Source organism: Sycon ciliatum, chromosome 4 (genome assembly GCF_964019385.1).
Source record: "Sycon ciliatum chromosome 4, ocSycCili1.1, whole genome shotgun sequence".
NCBI lineage: Eukaryota > Metazoa > Porifera > Calcarea > Leucosolenida > Sycettidae > Sycon > Sycon ciliatum.
The window spans coordinates 11,114,276-11,132,944 of NC_088646.1; the positions used below are offsets into that span (position 1 = coordinate 11,114,276).

General features: G+C 47.1%; 1 protein-coding gene across 1 annotated transcript in view; it reads left to right on the forward strand.

The window, feature by feature from the left end:
* Nucleotides 1-12,039, forward strand: part of LOC135814455 (uncharacterized) — an 18,177-nt gene extending 6,138 nt beyond the window's left edge. Inside the window, exons 9-17 of the mRNA XM_065327577.1 lie at nucleotides 118-192; nucleotides 1,151-1,340; nucleotides 1,920-2,049; nucleotides 3,048-3,261; nucleotides 6,709-6,936; nucleotides 7,923-8,019; nucleotides 8,933-9,058; nucleotides 9,566-9,745; nucleotides 11,797-12,039. Coding sequence (XP_065183649.1) covers nucleotides 118-192; nucleotides 1,151-1,340; nucleotides 1,920-2,049; nucleotides 3,048-3,261; nucleotides 6,709-6,936; nucleotides 7,923-8,019; nucleotides 8,933-9,058; nucleotides 9,566-9,745; nucleotides 11,797-11,933 — 1,377 coding nt within the window. The 3' untranslated portion in view covers nucleotides 11,934-12,039. The remainder of the gene's footprint in view (nucleotides 1-117; nucleotides 193-1,150; nucleotides 1,341-1,919; nucleotides 2,050-3,047; nucleotides 3,262-6,708; nucleotides 6,937-7,922; nucleotides 8,020-8,932; nucleotides 9,059-9,565; nucleotides 9,746-11,796) is intronic.
* The last annotated feature ends 6,630 nt before the right edge of the window (nucleotides 12,040-18,669 follow it).

Here is an 18,669-nt window from a genome sequence, read left to right on the forward strand (position 1 = left end):
TACTCTTTGCTGACTGATTGACTTGGATGAACTCGCTGGCCATGCTACTGGTGTACAGTCCTTTGTGTGCAGCTCGATTCTCAGTGTGCCCTTGATTCATTGGTTTGTTCGTCATAGGTTTCAAGCACACCGTGGACACCAGTACGCACTGCGTATGAACCAGAACCACTGCATCTCAAGCCTGCTGACTGGGTATGCTGTTTTCCACCACCCAGTCTGTGTTTTCCATGCCCGTATTTCTTTGTCTGCTTTTTTTCCTTTCTTGTGTGCGATTGTGATCGTTCTATGTTACTAATGTATGTGTGGGGAATGCAAGGGATTTGTTGGCCAGATAAAGCCACATCTACTGTAAGAAAGCGGCGGTCAATCCTTCAACATTGGAAGCTGTGAATGGTGCTGCAGTCAACCTCGTGAATATTGACCTCGGATATAAGAACAACTCTCGAATAACTCACACAATCTTCAGACCTAGTGACCATTTTGACTACATACTGTTCAACCTCACGAATAACAACACTTTTCTCATGCACGATTGAGGATCGTTATTCGCAAGGTTGACTGTATTCCAGTATAGTCGACGAGGAAGTGAATAAGCCTTTTGCGCGTTGTACAGATGTACGAAGTTCAGTACTAGGGCGTAGGTGTGTACAGAACCGATTGGGTGTTCATTGTGTGCTATGCATGCGCATTTGACCAATTTTAGCCTAATAATTAATGGCAAACAATCCCTATTCCAGTTTCTTCACTTTGGTTAGAACTAATGACTGGCTAGATCTTTGTCAGAAAAGGTTTTCGTTTGAAATGCCTTCAGGGCCCATTTCTTAGTGGAAATAGCAGAAAACACAATAGGGTCCTGCACATTCAACACCCATTAGGTTCTACGGGATTCTACGGGATTTCGTGCATCTGTACAACGCGCAAAAGGCTTATTGGTGTACGTATCGTGATTACTGTATATCTTGTGTACATAGTTCTAGAGCAGTTTTTTTCATTTATTGTATGTATGTGCTCGCATGTGTGTGTGTGTGTGTGTGTGTGTGTGTGTGTGTGTGTGTGTGTGTGTGTGCGCGCACGTGTGTGCACATGTGTACATGTGTGGGTGGGCTTGCGTGCGTTTGCGTGTGCATGCGTGCGTATATGCGCTGACCAGTCTGAACCGGCAGTTCCAGTACTAAGCGTACCCGTGTACGCCACCTGCGCAGAGTCTACTGGTTCAGCAGGTGACATGACACGCGTTGCTGACACATCACCATGCCTGAGATGGATTGTTGTGGACTCAACCTCCGCCGAAGTGCGGAGTGCGTGTGAGCAGGCTGAACGTGCGCTGGCAACTTTACAAGGTAGGACGTGTCCCCTGTAGCGTTCTGCGTGTCTTCTGTGAATTTACATCATCTTCTCTGTTTGTGTGCTGGCTTATGTCTGCGTGGCGTATGTTCTGTTGCACCATACTTTTCACACACACCATGAAAGTAACGTTGCACTGATAAATTGAACAGCTGGATGTTTTAATTTACTTCAACTTGTCAACACCGTTACATAGTGCCCCCCCCCCTGAAATGGGGTCTCGATCACAAGTGATCTCCTTACCCTGGGTCAGAAAGGGATGCCCTTTGGTTCTAGAGAAACAGCCCTCTACAGCTCTAGGCCAGGCGGTCACCTTATCAGAGTGGTCTACATGGCAAGGGTTACTATAACAGTTATGTGTAGTACTGGCTGATAACTGTTTGTTCATCAGTGAATGAAAGGTGACCTTCTGCTAATAGTCGTGTTTTGTTGGGTCCTCAAAGCCTTCTCATTTCTTATTTCCCTTTCCTGTTTCTATATTCTCCTGTGTGTGTGGGGGGGGGGGGGGGGGGGGTGCGTGCGTGCGCGCGCGCGTGCGTGTGTGTGTGTGTACTGTGCACGATCGTGTATTGCAGAGAAGTTGAGTGCTGTCAATGCCAGGCTATGTGATGTATGTCAAGTTCAGCTCTACGTTCGAGACATGTCCAACTTCAAGCCGATCAATGATGTCTACTGCAGGACATTCAGCCAGGGTCCGCCGGCCAGGTGAGTGTGTTGCTGCATTTGTTTGCTACTGTTGTTGCTGATGCTGATGCTGATGCCCTGTCATTGTTACACCCCCCTAGTTCGAATAACACGGCACCTCTTATTTGTAAAAGGCGTGAAGCCCAAATTTGGCTATGCATTGGCAAATGATAAGATCATGTGCTAAGGTGAACTGGGATGGTGAGCCAGTCATCAATCATGGATAGGAGGAAAGACAAATTGGTATGAGTTATGAGTAACTTATGACTTAACTAGTGGTGAAACGAATATACCGAATATTCGAATATTCGTTCGGTTTGGCACATTCAAACGAATATTTCTCATGGCGAATATTCGTTAACCCGGTATGCAGAGTTTACTGGATGACTTCAAACTTCCGTAACTTCGCGAATACTTGACCGAATCGCTACATCGAAAGGTCTATCGGCATTACAAAACTCTCAGCAGTCGTCTCGAAGCGACCTGAACGCGGTCTAAGGTCCTGGAGTGGAGAAATAGCGCTCGAACGAAAATCACATTTCAAGCTGGGTTTTTTTAGCCTGTGAAATAATGCACTTCAGCTGGGGATTTTGTAAAAATTGACTAGAAATGATGGAGAAATATGCGCCTCTGTATGTCATGGCTAATGATAGTGACAATATGCAATAAAATGACCGAGAGGAGGGCGTGTGATGTCATCCGTATTAACGAAAGAATGTTCGTTCGTTAAGCCAAAGAATATTTGGCTACTGGGTTTTGATATTCGTTTCACCAATATGACTAACGGTCCACTAATGTCCATCAGGTCGTTGAATGCCTCTCAGTACCCCCTGCCAGTTCTGTGCCTAGTGGTCGCACTATCTCACCGTATTATGATCTGGTTACACAGGTGGACCAAACTCGTACCAATTCGTCTTTCCTCCTTACCATGAATAAATCGTATGTTCTATGATTTGTTCTGGCACACATGCATCTTACATCTTCTTTGTCTGTGCTTTATTTTTTGTGTTTGTATATAGAGCGTGTGTTGGTCTCAACCTGCCGTGTCACCTGCGTCTGGCATGTGTTACTCTGACTAATCAAGCTAGCAGCAGCGCTGTCGGCAATGCTAACAGCGCTAGCGGCGATGATGACACAGCACACGTTCATCGGTGGCACCGGGAGCATCTTCACGTGCAGAGCGTATCACACTGGGCATCGGCTAACATTGGCCCCTACAGTCAAGCAGTTCAGGTAGGAGCAAGTATTCTCGAAACTTCCACGCACAACTCGACTTCGGGGTTTGCAGTATTCATCTAAGCCTCGATACAGTATACCGTGCCAGTTTTCACACTTTGGAACTTTGCGGTGTTGGGATTTTCTCCAAGTGATCATGCTTCCCTCTCTGATGTGTAGACGCTCCACTTCAGTTTGCATCATCTAAGATCGTGGTGGTGTTGGAGGTGGCTAGTGGTCAATGACTACGATCGATTTCATTTTCTGAAATTTGCTTGAAATGACATACCGTAAAGTCGCGGATAAAAGCCGGGTTTGCATACAAGCACATCGCGGATAGAAGCCTGAAAATCAAACGGGTCAATGCATATAAGCCTGTCGCGCGTAGAAGCCTGGCTTCTATGCAAGCGCGGATCGGGTAGGTCAAGAGTGCATGCGCTATGGACAGTGCATAGTAAAACTGCCGCCATACCGGTAGTCAGTGGTAAATCTACGCGTGTCGCGCGTAGAAGCCTGGCTTCTATGCAAGCCCGGATCGGCCGATGTGCATACAAGCCTGGCAAAAATATCAGTGGTGCATATAAGCATGGTTTGCATACAAGCCTGGTTTGCATTGAAGCCTGATGCGGAAAGCGGCTTATGTGCTTATAAGCCCGGCTTTTATCCGCGACTTTACGGTAAGGGCTTGAGCTATGCTCTAGGGTTCTGTTGTTTTTAGACTTGCCTTACAATGCTAAATGCTCTCAACAGCGTGGTTTCACGTAAAATCCACGCCAGTACATCAGCAAAACGATTGAAAATAAAGGGCGAAGACCGTAAGCCAAAAGGTAGCACCGTGTCGTAATAAAATTTGCCTCGTCAACACATGGCCAGCAGCGGGGCCGGTCATCAGGGTGGACCGGGATGATTCTAAACGCATGCCTCCAGTCAACCTTACACAGAAGCGCACCTGGGCCAATTCTCTTAACGTGCTCACATATGGTATCAACAGAAATCATGGAAAACGAAACCGTGTCTCGGTTGATAAAGTCATTAACGCTATTCCCAGCTGGGGCAGACAAATGCATAATTAATCGGCGGCCACCATCTTTTTGGGGACTACGGCCATACCAGATGTGCGCAAAGGTAAGCTTAAGCAGAGAGGCTTTTCCAGAGCTGTGTGTTTTGATTAGGATTGGTGTGGGGCGTACATTTGTGCGCCCTCTCTCGGTTTGCCAATACGCAGCACCTCTAGGATCGGAGTGGTTGACGGGACAGGGGCTCGTGTGAGTGAAGGGAGGTCCTCTCGCTGACGTTCCGACACATAGTGTAGTAATGTGTTGTTCTCTCTTCCCTTCTGGTTGAGTCGCTCCTCAAGCAGATCTTGAGTGCTCACTGCTGCCATTCACGGTGCACGGGTGTGGCTCTCGGTTCAGGCGGGGTTCAGTTTAGTTCCGAGGCTGGTCGCGCATATGTGCTGTTGCACTTCCACACCTTGTGGAATCAGGCTCGTATGCATATATGGGGTAGTCTCGTCTGCACATATGGGCGTACTCATGGTGCGAGCTGGGCTTTCGTACGGCTGCCCACCATTGCATGCTAGACACCCGCATTTTGCCTGCTGCTCGGTTGTCCGCGATAACTACAGTTTGCCGTACACTGCAGACCTACATTTAATGGTTTGGTGTGTGCTAAGAAAAGTCCACACGTAGCAAGTTGGAAATACGTTTTAGCTTGTGAGAGGTGTTGGAACGATAGGGTACCTCTTGGACGGGCGAAATAATTGTGCGTATCATCAACCAAACTCATATATGAGTGCAGTAAACTATAACAACCAATTTAAATACTATTAACATCCCACTGCACCCACAGACATTGAAGACAAGGTTTGGGCTAGACTGGAACTCACGCGGGGGAAATGGGGTTAGGCTTACACCCAGGCCACCACATGGTAGGACGAATGTGGAGGGGGCCGCTAACAAGGTTATGCTTACACCGCACTTCCACATGGTAGGGCAGATGTGGAAGTAGGCTGCTAACGGGGTTACGCTTTCACCCGGACATCTGCATGGTAGGAAGAGGGGCTGGTAACCTGGAGTTGGGTGTCAGCTCAAAGAAGGCTTACGGGGTGCTTTGCAGCCACCCACTCCATGTGAATGCCACCCTTTCCGTGAGTTCCTAATTTATTTGTGACTCGGATAGTATGTAGTAATGAGTACTGTGATACTAGTACCACGCCAAATTGGGTGGGTTGGGATGGGGAAAATTTGGCAAAGGGCTAGTGTTGGAGCAAACAGCAAGTGAGAGTGGTAAGCAACAACAGGAACAAAGAACACGAGTGCATGCACATATGGGGTCAGATGCCCTGGTGGGTTCAGCTGTCGACAGAGCTGGAGGGGAACATGTTCCTGCGTGGCGCAAACTGTGCCCGTGTCACGTGCACAGCGGTGTGGGCAGCTCAACAACAGCGCGCGCTACGGGTAGATGTGGAGTGTAGTGTGAAGTAGCGGCATCGCTACGGGTAAATGTTGAGTGCTAACGTTATGTGCAGTAAACGCAGGCGGGCAAGCGCTGAGAGAGCGTTGCGTGCGTGTTAACTACAGTTAATACTACGCATAAACTGAGATGTAAATGAATTGGAACAAAAACCCATTACGTAAAGGAGCCAACAAAAACATTACCGTACTGGCAAAGAACGGCGGCTATTTACAAATGCCCTACTCCTGCGCCTGTGTGATGGCCGTGACTCTCTGATACAAGTGATTGCCCAACAAAGCAGACACACGATAGGCTACTACCCTGCCCATAGTATAGTGCTGCTCAATGAAATCCAGTCACAGCGTCACTCAAGTACACGCCGGGCATTGCGCAGCCCTAGACCTGCGGACACTGAGCTGCGAAAAGGGGCAAGGCGTAAACTTGAGTGACGCGACTGGATTTCATTGAGCAGCACTGTACTACCGTGCCCATAGTTCTAGTAAAAGGTGTTTTATTGAAACCAGAAATTAATGATACAAATACAAGGAGAGCAAAGAATTCAAAAGGTGAACAGCAATATTGAATGATAAAGATGTGCAACAGCAATGTTTATACAGTAAAACCTGGTTTTAGCGACCACCTGCTCTTGGCGACCGTTTTTTTCCATGCACCGACAGCTCTACACAGACACTGTGGGACCTGGTTCTAAAGACCACCTGGCTTTAACGACCGCTTTTGCTTGCACCGTGGGGTGGTCACTTAAACCAGGGTTTACTGTACATGTAAAAGAGAAAAGAAAAGAAAAATACTCCAAACCAAAACTCCTTAACACAGTTTAATAGCCAGAAAGGAAACGATAAAATTAAGATTCATACAATTATGAAAGTATGCCCATAGTACTACTGTGCCCATCAAACATGGCTTCCGCTGCACCTGTGAACACTCTCTTCTGCTTGTGGCGTGTGTGTGTGTGTGCGTGCGTGTGCGTGCATGTTATCTGTGTACTAGGCCAAGCCACTAGTCTGGATAGCTGGTCAGATTGGCTTAGTTCCAGACAGTATGCAGCTGATCAGTGGTGGATGGCAATGTGAAGGTCCACTAGCCTTGCGACACGCTAGTAGAATTCTGGATGTGCACAAGTTGTCACTGGACAACTGTGCGTTGTTGACCGTCTTTGTGACCAGCGACAGTGCACTGCGTGATGTCATGCAGCTCTGGCAGCGAGCCTGTGACAAGGTACATGGTGTATGCGTATGTACATGTGTGTGTGTGTGTGCGTGCTGCGTACCGTATTCAACGCCCTACCCCATGTCTGTTGGCCCCTCATATGAGGGGACATGTGACCGTTTTTACGGCAATGTTCAGGACAGGACAGGACAGGTGTGTGCGTACGCACGCGCGCGTGTGTGCATGTGTGTGTATGTGTACTGCTTCTGCTGCTGCTATCGCTACTTATACAGTGTATGTGGATCCTCATGTCCTCAGTCCGGGTACACTTGCTCTTTTCTTGGGATTGCACGCCATGCAGAGGGATGTTTAGCTGGAAATGTGATCCAAGGAAGCCTTGCTAGCCTTGTATACATGTAGCCAGTTGAGAATGAGCTTTCTCATATTTCAGATGGAATGTACAGTTTCATGGTAATATCAGGTCTGTGCTGTCCGCAAGTTTGCTAGCATCTGTGTAAAGGGCCGTCTTTACTGTTTAGGAGGTGAGCTGGATGAGCAAGTGGTGCTTGTACGTCCTACAGCATGCGCATTGCACACGTATTGCACATAACTAAAACTCACTGTGCAGTCAATCTGTAGATTTACTCAGTTCACCTTCGACTGACAAGTTGTGACAACCTGCTCTGCACAAGAGTGGGGAGCTGGTGTTGGGCCATGTTTGGCCCACTACATTCGGCTTCTCACACCGTACGTATGACCGTGCTACAGTGCTGCTCAATGAAATCTTATGACGCAAGTCAATGCCACACCGCCACCGGGCGCTGTGCTGTGCAGCTCCAGACCTGTCAACACTGAGCTGTACACTGGTGCAGGGCACACACACTGGCATTACGTGATTTGATTTCATTGAGCAGCACTTGCACTGTAATTTCACTAAGCCATATATATGACTTTTCCTTTCCCTGGTTGTAAATCAAGGTCTCTCAAGACCTGGGACACTCTCGCCGTGCTTTTCGGTAAATCTTGTTTTTCCTGGCTTTGATTGTTGTGCTCAGGTGGCAGTGACTGTCATTGTTCAAGTGCCGTCTTTACCTCGCACTGCTGAAGTTGAATGGCAGATTGTAGCATGCCGCGGCGATCGTACTTCTAGCAGTAAGCCGTGTGTATGTGTGTACGTGTACGTGTACATGTATTCATTGGTATATGGTTTGAGGGAAAGATGCAAACCGGAAACATGTGTATATGTATGTGCATGTGTATAGGTATGTGTCACAAACTCGCTGGTGTGTGCGTGCGTGTGTGTGTGTGTGTGTGTGTGTGTGAGAGAGAGAGAGAGAGAGAGTGTGTGTGTGTGTGTGTGTGTGTGTGTGTGTGTGTGTGTGTGTGTGTGTGTGTGTGTGTGCATGAGAGAGAGTGTGTGTGTGTGTGAGAGAGAGTGTGTGTGTGTGTGTGTGTGTGTGTGTGTGTGTGTGTGTGTGTGTGTGTGTGTGTGTGTGTGTGTGTGTGTGTGTGTGTGTGTGTGTGAGAGTGTGTGTGTGTGTGTGTGTGTGAGAGTGTGTGTGTGTGTGTGTGTGTGTGTGTGAGAGAGAGTGTGTGTGTGTGTGTGTGAGAGAGAGAGAGTGTGTGTTTGTGTTTGTGCGTCTGTGTGTGCGTCTGTGTGTGTGTGTATGCGCCTGTCTGTGTGTGTGTGTGTTTGTCTGTCTACATGTATGTGCAAGCCGTCACATGTGTGGGTATGTTTTTCTCTACGAGTACCCATGGGCTTCAATCTGGTTAGAATTGAGGAGCATGTGTGTGTGTGTGCGCGTGTGCGTGCGTGCGTTCCCCAATTGAGTCACATTTCCAAGATTCCTTCCTCTCCCCTGTCCCAGATAGACCCCAGTGGCCAGTTTCTGGCAGTAAGCAAGTGCAAGAGTGTATGTACACGTACACATCTGTTGATGTTTACGAGTGTGACTGTGTGTGTGTGTGTGCTGCTGTCGTTGTTTCATCCCATTTTGGCTTGAGACATCAAGTCGATTTGTTGCTCACACATTGTTTCATCCTTGTTGTCTGTTCACTGTAGATGTTTTTACCGATCATCATCCATCACAGCACTATCACGTTGACTGGCAAATAGATCAGTATAGCAGTGAAGAAGAAGATGATGATGATGATGTAGTTGAGACATTAGCTGTTTCAGCGTGTGTGGGTAAGTGAGTGAGCGTGTGTGTGTGTGCGTGCGTGTGTGTGTGTTTTTGTGGGTGTGGGTGGGTGTGCGTGTGTGTATGTGCGTGTGCGTGCGCCCGCTCGTCCGCGTGTGCGTGTGTGTGTTTGTTGGTGTGGTGTGAGGATGCGTTGTGATCTAGAGATGGTGGCAGTTAATTCATCAACTATTCAGCCTTGTAAACTGCTGAATGTGCTATCCTAGTTGCTATGGTATATTTATCATGGCCTTCAGCTGTGTGTTTGTAGGTATTTGTGCATACCATGCAGTCGCTGGTATTATGTCAGCTCTCATACATGTGAAGTGCTGGCAACTGAAATCCGACGCCCCCCTGAGCGGTGGGTTCACATTCTTTGCGATGTGAGCGCACTGCTCAGGGGGGCGGATTTCAGTTGTCAGCACTGTATGTGTACGAGAGTATTTTCCTGGGTTGGTGATGTGTTGTAATCCTGGTCTTGTGGTGCTGGTTGTGTGCCATTTCCTATTGCATAGTTGCTGATGATCAAGTGCGCGATGATCAGCACCAGCTTGCAGCTGAAGATCTAGCCCAGTTCTTGTGGCGGAGTGCCAGTGAGAGGCTAGCAAGGGATGTGAAAGCAGCAGATGTCGTACAGGCTCAGCTGTTTGTTGCCGAGTCATGTTGCGTGAATCCTGGCAATCGTCTCACACAAGGTGAGACAGCATGGTTGCATGTTTCATGCATGTACATGTATTTGGGACTACAAAATAGGGCAGGTAAAAAAAGGGTTTTCAGTGACCTTGCAGCCTGACTGACTGACTTACTCCCTTGCTTTCCTGTGAGTGTTTTCCTTTGACTGCGCTAACAGCCAGCAGCATGGGACACTTGATTCCACCCAGTTACTCAAAAACATTCCGATCCTAATTTTTCGACAATCACTCTATCACAGAGTTTCAGGGCTTCCAGCAATTTCTTGTCCCAGAAATCACGATAACTTCATAAGTATGGGGGCTGCACCAAACACGATGTGTGACCAGATGGATATGTTCTTTCGGACCTTCTTCATTTTCTTATCACCCTAACACTTCCCGAACTCTGATTGGCTGAGGGCAGTTGACCAATTTCAGGTGTGAAGTTCAGAGCCAGGATAGGCTATAAAAGTAATCGCTAACAGCCAGCAGCATGGGACACTTGATTCCACCCAGTTACTCAAAAACATTCCGATCCTAATTTTTCGACAATCACTCTATCACAGAGTTTCAGGGCTTCCAGCAATTTCTTGTCCCAGAAATCACCATGACTTCATAAGTATGGGGGCTGCACCAAACACGATGTGTGACCAGATGGATATGTTCTTTCGGACCTTCTTCATTTTCTTATCACCCTAACACTTCCCGAACTCTGATTGGCTGAGGGCAGTTGACCAATTTCAGGTGTGAAGTTCAGAGCCAGGATAGGCTATAAAAGTAATCATTCCAGGAGGGGATGGTGGTCGGGGTTTGGGATGGATGGACTCTCAGAATTTCCTTCATTTCTGGCTTGCTCCTTGGTTCACTGGTCATCATTGCAGCAAGGAAAATACAAAATGTCTCACCAGGAGGAGATGTTTTTCCACGAACCAGTTTTCACGTATTTTCACGCAACTAGAACCTAGGAACAGTACGGATACATAGCATCACACGGGTTAGCATCACAAGGGTGGTAGCCATTACAACTGAGGGGATGGTGGTCGGGGTTTGGGATGGATGGACTCTCAGAATTTCCTTCATTTCTGGCTTGCTCCTTGGTTCACTGGTCATCATTACAGCAAGGAAAAATACAAAATGTCTCACCAGGAGATGTTTTTCCACGAACCAGTTTTCACGCAACTAGAACCTAGGAACAGTACGGATACATAGCATCACACGGGTTAGCATCACAAGGGTGGTAGCCATTACAACTGAGGGGATGGTGGTCGGGGTTTGGGATGGATGGACTCTCAGAATTTCCTTCATTTCTGGCTTGCTCCTTGGTTCACTGGTCATCATTACAGCAAGGAAAAATACAAAATGTCTCACCAGGAGGAGATGTTTTTCCACGAACCATTTTTCACGCATTTCATTTCATTTCCTTCATTTCTGGCTTGCTCCTTGGTTCACTGGTCATCATTACAGCAAGGAAAAATACAAAATGTCTCACCAGGAGGAGATGTTTTTCCACGAACCAGTTTTCACGCATTTTCACGCAACTAGAACCTAGGAACAGTACGGATACATAGCATCACACGGGTTAGCATCACAAGGGTGGTAGCCATTACAACTGAGTGATACATTTAGCAACGAAATAGCATTCAAGAGGTGAGAGAAACAAATAATAAAAAGGTGAGAAGTGAAACAAGAGGGGCTAAAATACACTGTTCTATGAGGGGTCGTCGCAAAGGGTTGTCGTCATCGTTCATTTCGTACTCAAAATCAAAGACTGCTATACAATTGTGCATTTGCATAGCAGAAACTTCTATGCAAAAATGACAATAAATTCATCCCTGACGTGGTACACATACATAACGTACACACGGACTACGTGTCCACTACTGTAATAAGATAGAAAGCAGTCAGAAAGTGCGATAACTACACACACTACTGAGATCCAACGACCTGCACATCGTATTTTACAGAACTGGCTCATTGCACCAAGTGCTAAATTTTAGGGAGAGCCCCGGATATGTAACTATTCATTGAAACCTCGCTCGGCCTTTGGTTGTTCTGTTTTCTGCTTCTTTCCAAAGTGATGGAGCAAGCAGTCATTGGATGGTTTGGGAAGCCGGTACGCATACTCTGTGCTCCGGTTCAGCGCCTGCGGAGTGGCTTCATGACTCTTCAGCTACTTCTAAACCTACAGGGACAAGCACGGTCAGCCAACTAGAATGGCCCTGCCGCCTCTCAAGAAATTGCTACTGAGGACTTGACGCATAATGTACTAGTACCAGTGTTGCACATTGCTTTGAGAACGGGCTTATTCCCAATGCCAATAGTGTGTGAATAGTGTTGCACATTGCTAATCTGATCTGTGAACACCGAGTGTGACCGTACTGACATCGCTGCAGTACATAGTGTGATGCGCCTTGAATGTCATGGCACCCCTGGTTCTATCTAGTCGAACACTACACCCCTAGCCATGGACACGTCAATGCCAACACTTCTGGCGCTCACTGAAGAATATTCCTCTCTCGTCCCCAAGCTGTACTACTGGAAATTCCTTCCTTGTTGACAGGATTGATCAAGTCATCAAGTCAGGTCATCATGCCTGTGTCCCTAAGCGTATAAGCGTACTGTTCGGTAGCACCTCAGTATCAGTTGGCTAATGATTGCTTTGCGGCACAAATCTCAGCGTTACAACCAACCCGAACATCCTCCGGTGAGTCTGCAATGAGATTGTTTCTCTAGTTTACTGCGACGTACACCTCATTACTGGATGCAGTGTCTTTGAATACAGACAGAGCACTGACTGAATCAGGTTATTATAGACAACTGGTACTGTAATATTGTGATTTCGGTAGCATGTGAGCAAGTGATTAGTTCCAAGATCTACTTGGGATTACTTGTGCGCCTGTCTTACCTGGAAGCACTGGGAGCCGGTTAGCAAGCAGTGGTCATGTGACATGGTCAGCAAGCAGTGGTCATGTGACGTGGTCAGCAAGCAGTGGTCATGTGACGTGGTCAGCAAGCAGTGGTCATGTGACGTGGTCAGCAAGCAGTGGTCATGTGACGTGGTCAGCAAGCACTGCCAAGCAGTGGTGACCTGGTGATTTCCTCCTCTCTGCAAGCAGTGGTGATGTGATGGGCACCTCCTCTGCAATGCGTTGACGTGGAGTGGACTTCTTTGAAGCCATGCCTATAAACAGTTCTCACCCAACTAGGTAACTTCCCAATGGCATGGCATGCTGTGACACGGCCCATTTGGCACTTGGAATGATCTGGAAGCTGGTGGTGACACATGACAAGAGACACAGCAGGGCATGGTTGAGTTGTAAAAATCTCGCGATTGCTACGTGGACCCATTCATGATTGTGCATTCTTGTTTCACATGCTGGCTTATTTGTCTGCTAGTACATGTATTGACGAATATCTGGGCTTGAAGCTTCATGCATCTCCACAACCGGGAGACTTCATAATTATGTATATCCCTGAATAGAAGTCACACCCTTCTACCGGGCCGAACAGGGGGATGCAACTTACACCATGGTCGAGCACAACTTACTACTCATGAATATAATGGAAACGGACGTGACGAGACCTGAAAATGGAGATGCGAGAAAGTGGCTCAAAACCAGGCTCTTGTGGGAGAATGCTATGTGACGATGAGCTTTACAAAGTTACTGCTGCCCGGTTCCTTTAATCCCATCCTAATCCATTGCTCTCCCTCCCCCTGACACAGTGATTATACAGCTCAGCTCAGTGCATGGGCTGTATATCGAGCTGTGGTTGGCTATTGTCACTATTGCTACCAGTTTGGCAATCGTACTACAAGCTGCACATTGAGCTTTGTGTGGCTGGCAGCTCAGTCCTGTTTAGCACACAGCCAGCTGTCAGCAACATCAAATACCAGTACTAGCTCAGATAACCGAGAGGTGAGCAATGCCGGACAGGTGAGGAAAGTTCCAATGAGGGGAAGGTAAGCGCAACGAAGATGTGCAAGAGCTATGCCCCTCGGCAACACAGAATATCTAATGTTACAGCCGGGATGATAACAAGACTAGTAAGTTACTAAGTCAAGAGTAAAATAATCTCCCAGTAGCTCCCGGGATGGAGTTTATTTACTCTTGGTAAGACTAATCCCTTTCAAGAAACATAATTATTATGACTATGAGCCGCGCCAAGCTAAAATGTGGCATCGAATAGCGTTTTGCCACTGACAAGTTGAGAAAATCACCGAAAATGTAACAGTAGTTGGCCGCGGAAAATTCTACTCGAGTACGATCGTGAAAATATTCCGCTTTCAGCTGGCATGCAAGCGGAGAAGAAGAAGGCATTGCCACTGACAAATCGAGAAAATCACCGAAAACGTCACAGTTGGCCGCGGAAAATTCTACTCGAGTGCGATCGTGCAAATATTCCACTTTCAGTTAGCATGCAAGCGAAAAAAAAAAAGAAGAAGAAGAAGAAGAAGAAGAAGAAGAAGAAGAAGAAGAAGAAGAAGAAGAAGAAGAAGAAGGCACTGTGGCCTTTTAATTTTGGAAAACACTTCTTCAGTGTTCCCGCTTTCATTGGTGCAGGGCCGGATTTCTCAGCACTGTGAGAGCTCGTAATGGAGCGTTCTAGAGAATGTGGAGTTAAGCACGGTGACACTCTGTCTCTGAGTTTCCCCAACACTACTTGATGAGGAAGTAATGTGGAGGTAAGCACGGTGACACTCTGTCTCTGAGTTTCCCCAACACTACTTGATGAGGAAGACTTGAAGTTAGCAAGAGTACATGACACCCAGAGTGTGCAACTTGTTGCTTTTTCTGCATGGGTGTTTGTCACGGCGAAATTCTGGGATTGCATCATACCCGCAGTTGGTGCAGATAAACGGCGGGAAGTGGCGTAGTGCGTACAACTGAGCTGCATGCAGCCGTGCAGAAAGAGATCTGCTTGAATCCTGCTTGCACCCACTACATCACTAAATCGATACTATCCCAGAATTTCATCGTGATACCAACCCACCAGAGCTGCACACTCTGGGTGTCATGTACTCTTGTTCATAGTGACTGTGTGTATCACCGTGGTCACGATTTGAGCGGCTGGTACAGCTATGGGGAGACGTCTAACAAGCCTTCCAACTATCATTCTCCTTGTGATTTGGCTCATACTGCGACGGATATGGTTTCACTTTGTTTCGGCTACCATTCCCCGACGTGGCGTACTGGATTCCAATTTTTCAAACCTTCCTCATTTCAAGGAAATAGTGACACACAATGGAGTGATGCATTGACTCTACCCGCTAGCACATCATCATGTGGCACCTTCTAGAACTGTCCATGCCAGAGAAGGAGAACGACATGGATGAGGAAGGGCAAAGAATCAGCAGCTTGTTAGCGATGTGCAGTCGGTTGGACGGAGGTACAAGTGCAGTTGGACTTTTCAAACGCACTGAAGTCATTCTTACTTTGTCTTGCTTGCTTGCTGATTACTTGAGAATGGTACCACATTGACCAACTCTGTTGGAAATGAACCTGAAGAGGAGGATCCTTATCATCCTGCTGTGCATAGTTTTTATTCCGATAATTGTTGTGACTTGGATTGGATTCATGCGGACAGCATTGTATCCCGGTATGTCCAGCTTGACTGGCAGACCAGAGCAGTCCAGGATGCTGAGTCGACTAAACAAGTGAACTCAGAAGCAGCAGCGACGGTAGCAAACGGTCTTGCAGTCAACTATTCACCAACCTGACACTTGGGAGCACTGTTGGCCGAGACTGGCGGTGCTACTTCCGAGCCGTCCAAGGCACGCCACCGCAGCCAGCCACAGGACTGTACCTTCTAAGACGGGGGTTCGTCTGCGTACCTTTCTCTGTACGGTAGTAGGTGAAAGTGAGCCTACGAAACGGTGGTTGGATTGAGCAAGCTGGCCAGACGTACACTTGCTCTACATGAGCTGAAAATCCAACCTGAATGTACAGCTCCAGGTGCACGTCTTAGGAAAGGTTCGATATGTATTCTAGGATACGTCGACATGGACGATGTCACGTAACCGCTTGGCAAGGAGCTACATCAAAGGATAAACTCATGCTGGCACAGGTGATTAGAGAGAGTACGCCGGGTTGTCTTGGTAAGATGCAGCGTTTCCCAGGGCAGCGGAAATATGGTCACAACATCATTGAAGGATGTGCACATTTGTGTTGCGAGATGAAATGGCATGAGATGCATAGCGCAGATACGGTACTTCTTCTTTCTTGGATCTTCTAATTAGGATACCAGTGCTCGTTCTTGTTGTATTGCTTGCACGCCTGCTAAGCTTCATCTCCACTTTGTGGCCTTGTTTTATTTTGGAGTTTGGGCAGGTCATCATATCCTTAGTGTCATTGATATCAGGCATTCTGTTGGAAGAATCGTATTTTGTTTTCTCATCTGTTCCTATGATTTGTAGCATCATCACATCTTTCGTACCTTGAGGAACTACATGTATGCCCCGCCTTCTGATTGTACACATCTGAACTTCGACAAGTTTATCTATTCAGCTGCACTCCGTTCTGCAGGTGTCAGTCGGTTGGCAATAATTACATGGAAGTTGTTCATGTGGATATGTGCGGGCTATTGGCATGTGCGGGCTATTGGCATGAATATTGGCCGAAGTCACTCGCGCTCTAAAATGCCTAAAGAATGGACATGCATGTGGTCCTGATGAGCTACCAGGAGAGCTTCTAAAGTACAGCGGACCAACAATAGCCAATCTCATATCAGCAATGCTTAATAACTTATTTGAAAATCATCGAAGAATCGAAGTCGGCGAAGGCACTCTCATCCCGCTGCAGAAACCTCGCAAACCGAAAGGTCCTCCTGCTAACCTCCGTCCGATCATTTTGCTAACCTCACTCAGGAAGAGCCTCTCTCTTATCATCTTGAATAGAATCCAACCGGGAGTGGAGAAATTTCTGTCACCAGGACAGTCTGGCTTTCGCTGCAACAGGTCGACGGCAGACGTAGTCTGGTGCAAGAGGTAATTTTCGTCTCTTGTGGAAAGATTTGACACTGAAATTCATGTTCTTGGCCTTGATTTCAGTAAAGCATTTGACACTGTGAACAGAAACAAGCTACTGAGTGTGCTGAGCAGCGGACAGATTGCAACTGATGATGAGCTACGCATCATTCGGTACCTCATGTCAAACACCAAACACCACTCTTGAGGTCAGGGTGGAATCAGCAAAATCATCTGCCTTTCCAACAACGAAATGCATTCCTCAAGGAGATGGCCTTTCGCAGGTCCTATTTACAGTTTACCTCGAAGCCGCTCTGCGTGACCTTCGTTCAGTCCTGCCACCGAGACCAGCTGCAGATGAACACCTACCGGCAGAAACAACTTCGGCTGATGACGTAGCTTTTATTTCAACGTCCAAAGCCTATCTTCACCAGCTTCTGTTGCTTGCGGAGAGCACCTTCAACACATGGGATTTAAAAGTTAACGTTACAAAAACAGAATGGATCAGAATATTGCTAGAACCAACGGCACAGTCAGCAGTAGCACACCAGTCCGTTATTCGTGGACAGGAGCCTTGGAGAACGGTAAAGACACTTGGCTCCTTGTATGGATCATGCTATGATGTAGCACGGCGAATTAGCCTTTCCGCAGTGGCATTTGGGCGCATGAAAGAGATTTGGCTCCGGCGACAGCACCTAACAACTAACACCATGATGAGGCTGTACAACGCATACGGCCTCCCGATTCTTACGTACAACATTGGCTGCGCAGGCTTGTCAAAGGCACTGGAAGACTCCTTCGACAAGAGCCATCAAGAGCAGCTTCGTCACATGCTTGGCATCCTTTATCCGAAAATCATCACAAACGATCTGTATAAGCTCACCAACACCGAGCCAATATCTGGAATTGCGAAGCGAGCTAGATGGCGGTTACTCGGGCACATTCTACGCCAACCAATCGGCACACCAGGGAACCAAGCAATGATGGCATACCTAACTGCAGAGGAAACAACTAAACACAGGAAGGGAGCCTCGGTCCTGCCTGGTAACCACCCTTCAGCGAGACTGCAAGCTAACTGCAGTTGCACTGAAGACGAATCGACACCTAAACATCCGGGACTTTGCGGCCGATTGAACGAGATGGGGCAACATCTGCTCAGCCATCACATAAACATATGGACTGTCTTACGTGTGTGGACGGTGCTTGTGCTCACTACTATCAGGGTATACAGGCATCCGAAGCACTGATTGTATCTGTATTATTTTGTACTCGATGTATGCAACACTATTATCTCCACATCACCATGTTTTTATTTTTGTTTATGTTTTTTCACTCCATTGTCGTGAGTTCCCCTTGGGAACGGATACGAGAATAATAATAATAATAATAATAATAATTGGCATGAACACTCACCTATGCGCCAGGCATATGCATACAGCAAACGGCCGCAATGTTTCGAAGCTGAACAAGATGGCTCATCTTCAGCCATAAAAGCATTTTTTCTTAGCAGAATGCCACAAGAGTGTTTGCTCCTTTCTTGTGCTGAGACTGCTCTGTGGTTGCAGCATGCCATGCTTGTACATGTGCGCAATATATGCTTCTTTATGGCACATACACATTTCAGATGGCACTGTTGCGTATCGGTTCTATTAGAAAGAAAGACTTTTCATAGCTCATTTTGTTGTAGTCCCTTGGTTTATTTTGTCTTGTTTTGCGTTCTCTTTTTGACTCTGTTAGACTGTTTCGGTTGCATGTGCATGTGAACCAAGGAACGGTTACGTCATTGTCATGCGTTGTGTTTTGTTTGCGCGCATGCTCATTTGCTGCCTTGATGTTTGTCTTTTTCTTCACTTCAGTTTCCAGTTTACCTCGTCGTGTCCGGTCTTCTTGTTTGTCCATCTCCGTCTTGTCAAATAATTATGTAAAACTTTAGTTCTGTTTTGTTGTTGTGTGTGGCGGGTCGGATGGGCAGGGAGGCTGGGCC